The 7153-nt window shown below is 30.1% G+C and overlaps 1 protein-coding gene across 1 annotated transcript; it reads right to left on the bottom strand.

Annotated features, from left to right (window-relative positions):
• Window positions 1-2253: 2253 nt before the first annotated feature.
• LOC110916830 (IQ domain-containing protein IQM2) lies at window positions 2254-5096 on the bottom strand. Its single transcript, XM_022161489.2, has 9 exons — window positions 4964-5096; window positions 4411-4680; window positions 4193-4307; window positions 4031-4096; window positions 3835-3923; window positions 3649-3739; window positions 3302-3541; window positions 3109-3210; window positions 2254-3017 (listed from the first exon to the last, which is right to left on the bottom strand). Exons 2-9 carry the CDS (start codon window positions 4644-4646, stop codon window positions 2466-2468), a joined length of 1491 nt encoding a protein of 496 aa, XP_022017181.1. The 5' UTR covers window positions 4647-4680; window positions 4964-5096; the 3' UTR covers window positions 2254-2465.
• Between the last annotated feature and the right edge of the window lie 2057 nt (window positions 5097-7153).

The following is a 7153-nucleotide window of genomic DNA, read 5'->3' as shown; positions in this document are numbered from 1 at the left end:
TATTCCAAAAAAAAGTTTATTTAGCAAGTTATGAAGCTATTATGGTGAAACATTATTAAACAATAGTTAAAGAAAAAAAAACAAAAGTTAAGACTTTTCGTGTATGTAGTTCAAGTAAATGAGTATATAGTTTCGGGTAATCGAGTCGGGTCTTACCTAATTCAATACCTAAGAAAAATTATTTTTCTAGTCTTAGGCCCCATCAAGTATCGAGTATGTCCGTCCTGAATACTTCGGGTTTCGACTTTCAAGTATTTCCGCCGGACTTTTTTTTTTTTTTTTTTTGCCATGCCTATTGGCACCTGACTCATACGTATAAAACTGTTTGCAAACTAAGGTAGAAATATGTTTGTATTTTATTGTTGGGTGACTAAATTAAACATTATTCTCTCAAAAATATATTTTTTCTTTAAAGAATTATTCTCTCAAAAATATATTTTTCTTCTTTAAAGAAAAATATGTTATTTTTGTTCTTTTAAATATAGCCAACATAATAATATACTACATAATTTTGTTTATTTACTAAACTAGGTTAGAACCCCGTGTATTACACGGGTTGAATAAATGTAATTTTATATATTAAATAATAAAAAGTTATATCTTTATGAATTCTGTATATTGTACGTGTTAAATAAATGTAATTTTATATATCAAATATTAAAAAAGTTGTATCTTTAAAAACCATGTGTATTACACAGATTAAATAAATGTAATTTTGTATACTAAATACTAAAAACGTCGTATCTTTAAAAAACCCGTGTATAATCGGGTTGAATAAATCTACCAAATCATAAAAACACATGTTGAATAGATCTAAAAAAGAGTTATATCTTTAAAAACCATGTGTATTACACAGATTAAATAAATGTAATTTTGTATATTAAATACTAAAAACGTCTTATCTTTAAAAAACCCGTGTATAGTCGGGTTGAAAAATCTACCAAATAATAAAAAAAAATTAAATCCTTAAAAATCCCGCGTTTTATACGAGTTGAATAAACATAATTTTGTATACCAAATAATAAAAAAGTTATATTTTTAATAAATTAGGATAACATTTAATATTAATTTATTATTTATATATTTAATATAAAATAAGTAGATAAGAGAGATATTTGTTTTAAAAATATATTAAATTAACAATTTATATTTGAGGATAATATTTTATTAAAGTATGATAAGATTTAATATTAATTTATTATTTATTTATTTAGATAAATATAGATTTGAGGATACCTCAAATGAATGATATGTGCCCAAAAATTGGTTTCTTTTATTATTAGTTAGATTCATTATAACTTTACCCGGGTTTTTTTAGTTCAATCCGATCATGAACCAATGTTTTTTAGTTTTTAAAACATTATAATATAAAAATCTTAATATTTCATATTAAGAACTACTTTATGAGTCAACATATATGTTATTTATGCACATTATTAAACAAATTATGCCGGCCAAACTTGTTACGTTAGGTGAACAAAAACCCAGTCATAAAGATAAATAAACAACAAAAAATAAAGAAATGTACAGATTGCATTTAGTTGATCTTTTACACGGTTTCTAAATGTAGATGAGATCTACATTTCCAAATCAATTACATGTTTTGACAAACAATAAAGTCAACTTATAAAAAAATCTAATCCAATTTCCATGAATCTTTCTAGCAAGATCTTTGCAATTACTTGGTTCTTGATTATCTCATTTGCAAGATACAAAACATGTTATTAATTAAAGAAAAAAAATATAGAATAAGACTTTGGTCATCCCGCGATCAGTGGCGAAACTTGACCCAAAAACATATATACCCAAATATTTCTATAGAACCGGGGGGTCGAAAACGTATATACCCAAAAATTTCTATACGAAAACTACATATATAACACTACTGAGCGAAAAGTTCGGGGGTCCCTCCCGGCGGTCCCTTCTATACTTCGCCGCTGCCCGCGATACACCCTAACGGAGAAAGGATACAACCATACTTGCATAGAGTACAACCATGAATCCATGATTGTCAATATTACAACTTAAATTGATGTGCAATCTTTGCACATGTTCTTTCCTTTGAATTCTTGCATCAAGCTTCCAACTTTTCGGAAAAAAGATTGTTCATGTTATCATCATAATCAAAGAAAGAACAGAAAAGATTGCTAGTTATGCAAGGTACAACCAAACTTGCACAGAGTACAACCTTGTTTGTGAAACACAAATACTAAAGTTAAAAGACTCAAAACCCATGTATCAAAATCAAAGAAAGACCACAAAAATTGAATCTTTTTTTCATTTAATGGTAAAAAAAAAAGAGTATTTTCAATGAATACTCATGTAAATCTACAACTTCTTTACAAATTTAGATCTATACATATGATTCAAGCATTTAAACTACAAAAGAATGCCTAAAATACCTATGTTAATCTACTACAAACACTATAAAGTTACAGATCAATCAGACAAATCTGTAAACCACCTTATACAACCAAATTCATCGATCTCACGCTCAAAGGGAAATTCATTGATCTTGCGCTCAAAGGGGACGGTTGTGTTCTGTATGTGCAATTGTTTCGTCTATTAAAAGACTCCAAACTTGTTGGAGAAAGTTTCGCTTCTTCTAACGCGTGTGATTGTAGCTCCGAAGGGTAATCGCGTAAACAACCGATTCTTGGTCCGGCTCCTGTGCTCCATTTGCATGAAACCTGTCTTCCGAGTTTAAACGATTGTGTTTCTTTATGTGAATCGATTCTTTGAAAGATAGATTCTTTAGAAACTTTATCTTCGATCTCCGATTCGTGTTCTTCGTCTGAGTAACAATCTAACACGGTTTCGGTTGTTTGATTCTCAGTTTTGAAACTCACAAACAAATCGTTGTTTTTCGGGATTTCAAGAACACTTAACTTCGGCTTTCGTATCTCCTCAACGGGTTTTTCGGACCTATTGTCTTCTTCGGATGAGGGGATACTTTCACGGGTTATACTAGTTTGTTTGCCATAATATTCTTTATCGTCGTCATCATTTGAATCTACCTGGGATTATAAAACAAACGTGAGAATCACTAATCAAGCATCGTAAACAAAATAGAGTAAATCAATTCGTTATTCGAGCGTCGTTTTTTACCTTTACGTTAGATGTATCCACATCATTTTCATGTAGGAACGAAATGAAATCTCGAAAATTTTCTTCTGTAGGACGATAATGACCGCTGTGAGGCCAGACTGCCTGTTTAATACAACACTAAATGATTATTATCATATTGGATTCTGTTTTGAATTTTTAAAAAAAAAAGTATATTATTTATATAAAAATATACCTTGAGAACACCTTTCTCAGCAATTATTCTCCCAGCAGCCAATGCAGCCCCTCCGGACAAAAAACTTGAATGTTGAAAGTAACCTTTTTTCTTGATACCGACATATAATGTCTTGGTGGTACTAAGAACAAAGATCCACTTAGCACCTTTTGTTTGACCCGTTGTATCGATCAACTCCCCGCTTTGTTTGTAAAAAAGTTTCCCGTTTTCGATCGCTACTTCATAATGTTTCCTTTCCATCTACAAAAAAAAAAAAAAAAAAAAAAAAAAAACGAAAAAATTGTTAAAATTATAAGAAACTTGTGTTAGAATGTAATGAAATGGAGATTCAAGAGATGTATATATACCGGGCCGAGGTATTTGATGCATTGTTGTTGAAGTTTCGATCTTGAACACTTATCGACAAGATTCACTTCTTTACCTTCGCCGATATCCAACCTGAATTTTCGAAAAATAATAAAAATTCAGGTCATAAGTTTTGAATAGTATTCTAATTCTTTGCTAAAAACTAAAGCGTTGTAACGTATTCTTACCAGTAAAAGAAAGGTTCTTTGCTTGGAGAATGCAGCCATTTTAGGTAGTAAAAGTGAAGATTATGCCCGTAACGATGTCTTGGATCGATCTGCGTGAATTCAAGATGAATAATATAAGAAAAACCGGAATCTGCGTAACGATTTAAGTTGTAATATTAATTTATAATACTAATTTTATCGTTCTAATTTCACTTACTGCCTCAAGCCAATGCTGCAATGCAAGCTTTTGTGCTTTACAATTCTTTGATAATCCCTTTCCAACCTGCAAAAATAAGAAAAAAAAAATCCATAAGTCATCTAATTAATAATTTATTATATTATTTGTTTGTATTCTGTTGGTTTGAAACTTCGAATGTACCTTGGCGGCTCTTGTTCTTGCTCGGGCCCAACGCGATATAGCGGATTCATGTTTGTCAATATCGAAAAACGATACGGAACTCCTTTGGAGTTCTGCAGAATCCAATACTCGCAACCTAAAACAGACAAAAAAAAATCTATAATTAGCAAAAACAGAGATCCTGAAAAAATGTTGGATAAATCAAAGTAGTTAAACATGTCAAAATTTTAAATGCTAACCAGATTTGTTCAATTAGAACTGCACAATCAGCCAGCTTTCGTCGTGTTCGAAAGCTTTTATACACTTTTTGTAACTTGGTAGCTGCCTCATGTTTAGGGCTTAATTCGGGCCGGTCTTCTTCTTCTTCTGATTTGATCAAAGTTTTAGCTTCATCACCTTCTTGAAAACCATTGAATGACAAACTGGTTTCCAAATCTGTACAGGCTGCGAACGGGCACGAAATCGATAAACCCATACAAGTTTAACACAGCCTATGAGTCTTGAAAATCCTGTAACAACAATCCATTATTTTAGAATCAATATGTTTATATTTTAGTAATTAGTGACAACTAACACAAACAAACAGCAATGAGCAACCAATATGATTTGTCAATGGGCTATTAGATCAAACAATTCCAAGCAGACCCATTAAACAAATGACAGAAATTATCAAGATAACCCAGTGAAGCATTTCATCAAACACCTTATAGGCTTGATTAAAGATAGCAAAAAAGTTGAATACGGAAGAAGAAATTATGAGGAAAATGAGGAGAAAAAAGAGGGAATGTTCACCTTGTGAAGAAATTGGTGGGTAAAGATTGAGAAATTCGATTGCTTGCTTGATATTTGAGGGTATAAATAGAGAAATTGGTGTGGTTTGCTAAATTGAAGACAAGATTATTACACTTATATATAGAGAGAAGAAGATCACGTAGTTACGGTGTATGCGTGTGAAGGGGGTAACACCGGAAAGAGTTGGTAGGTGTTGACACGTGGGTCGAGTGATGGATTTTTGGAGTTTCAAAATTCAATATAACAACATATATAATATAATATATTCTTTCTAATATTATAATAAAAATAGAATGGAATTAGTAAGTATTGTTGAAAAGCAATGGTAATTGCATGATATTATTAATATTAATATTAATATTAATATTAATATTAATATTAATTATATGATTAAGTGGAAATTGTCTTAACCACATAAGATTTGTTTAATGGTTTGGAATCCGGATCGGACCAGACGATTGAACCGGAAATCGTTATGATGAAGGTTTAGTTACGAGTTAAAATATCAGCTATAAGTGTGAAATGAATCAGCAAGTGAAAGCTAGAGGAAACTTGATGGCTAGCAAGCGATACTTGTGACTTGTGAGCTCCTTTGTTGGTTGACTGGTGTTTGGGACTATGCAAATTCGTATTTGGTATTGGACTTCTGATGGAACATTTTAAACCAATGAACAATTAGAGATTAAGTTGTGATGGTTATTCAAGATTATAAAAACTTGAATTTAACGTCACACCTTTTGTTCTCTTTTATATGTCCAAGAGACACAAGTAACCCAATTTTTGTAGCCATGTATCTATTGACATTAGTATTTTTACATTTTTTTATAACGGTGACACACGCATTCTTTAACTCTAAATAATCTAAATACCCACAGTAGAATTTGAACCTTCAACACTTAGTTAAAAAAATGTATCAATATCGTTGGGCCAAACCCTGTTGGTGATGTATTTAAATTTTAACTTTTATGAACATAAAAACCTTAAAAATTAGATGGAATTAAAAAAGGCTATATTATTTGAAGGGGTCAAATTAAAAGTCAAAATTGTCCAAGTAATTTGCTAATAAAGGGACCATTTGAATTGACTGGTTCGACCATCGCCACTGCTTATGTCAATTTCGGTTTCGGGGCCCAGGTTGTACTTTTCAATGCCTTGTTTGCCTTAACTCCCAAGATTAGTTATCCAATTTAAACATAACTTTAAAAAAATGTAAATCATAATTAATTTGATAGTTAAATTCTTTTAATATTCTTATTGGATAACAAGTATATACGTAGATTGTAGATGTAGCAGATTACATTTTTAATAAGATTCTAATCTAATAATTTAAGTAGTTTTTACTTATTATTTTATGTTTTTAGTTTAGAACTACTATAAAATCAAAATAACTTTTACAGGTTTATTTATATGACAATTTTTATATCAAATTTTTTTTCTGTGATCACTAACTCTGTAAACAAATTTAACTTATTCATTGTATGTTAGTGTGTCCTAAAATGTAAAACATGACCTGCTTTTTTAAAAAATAAAGTTATATGAAAACAAATTTACTTTGTGTTATAGCTATACGAATAAAAAAACATGTTTAACATTATAAACATAGCAAAACATAATATTTCAAACAAATATTTTTATGTTATGAATTTAATCGCATTTTATAATAACCAATTAATCTAGTCACACATGATGTGTAATCTAACTTATAATAAAACACTCCAAATAATGCCACATGTTATTCTCTCCTTCAACCTCATAAATTTTATTTATATTTGTTTAATAATTTTCTTTTAATATTAATATTAATTAATAACCAATATAGATATCACTTATTTTTATCCTTATTTTTATCTAAAATTAATAAATAACTTCAATTTTGCATTTAGACCCTTTGTTTTTTTTACTTTTAACCTAAAGTTTTTCATCTTTTGCAATTTAATCCCAACTCTTTTTTATTTTCAATTTTGGTCCACCATATTTTTCATCTTTCCCAAGTTTTTTGTTTCGTTCTAAATTTTGTGAGTTAACGCATCGCAACGTGCGTGTGGAGTTCAACATTTTTTCGTATATTTTTTTTCCCATTTGACTGGCCCGTCGCGTCACATCTATTTTTCTGTGTTTGACAAGTTCGTCCAACACGCGGGTCCTCGATGGACTTGGTTATTTTTTTCTATGTTTTACGTTTTAGTTTAA

Source organism: Helianthus annuus, chromosome 1, assembly GCF_002127325.2.
Source record: "Helianthus annuus cultivar XRQ/B chromosome 1, HanXRQr2.0-SUNRISE, whole genome shotgun sequence".
Classification (NCBI taxonomy): domain Eukaryota; kingdom Viridiplantae; phylum Streptophyta; class Magnoliopsida; order Asterales; family Asteraceae; genus Helianthus; species Helianthus annuus.
This window is presented reverse-complemented; position numbering and strand designations above follow the sequence as displayed.

Coding starts and splice junctions, on each gene's coding strand:
- LOC110916830 (XM_022161489.2), bottom strand. CDS start 4,646: ATGGGTTTATCGATTTCGTGCCCGTTCGCAGCCTGTACAGATTTGGAA. Junction 3,740..3,834: donor AAAGAACCTTTCTTTTACTG/GTAAGAATACGT, acceptor TCGAAAATTCAG/GTTGGATATCGGCGAAGGTA. Junction 3,542..3,648: donor GCATCAAATACCTCGGCCCG/GTATATATACAT, acceptor TTTTTTTTGTAG/ATGGAAAGGAAACATTATGA.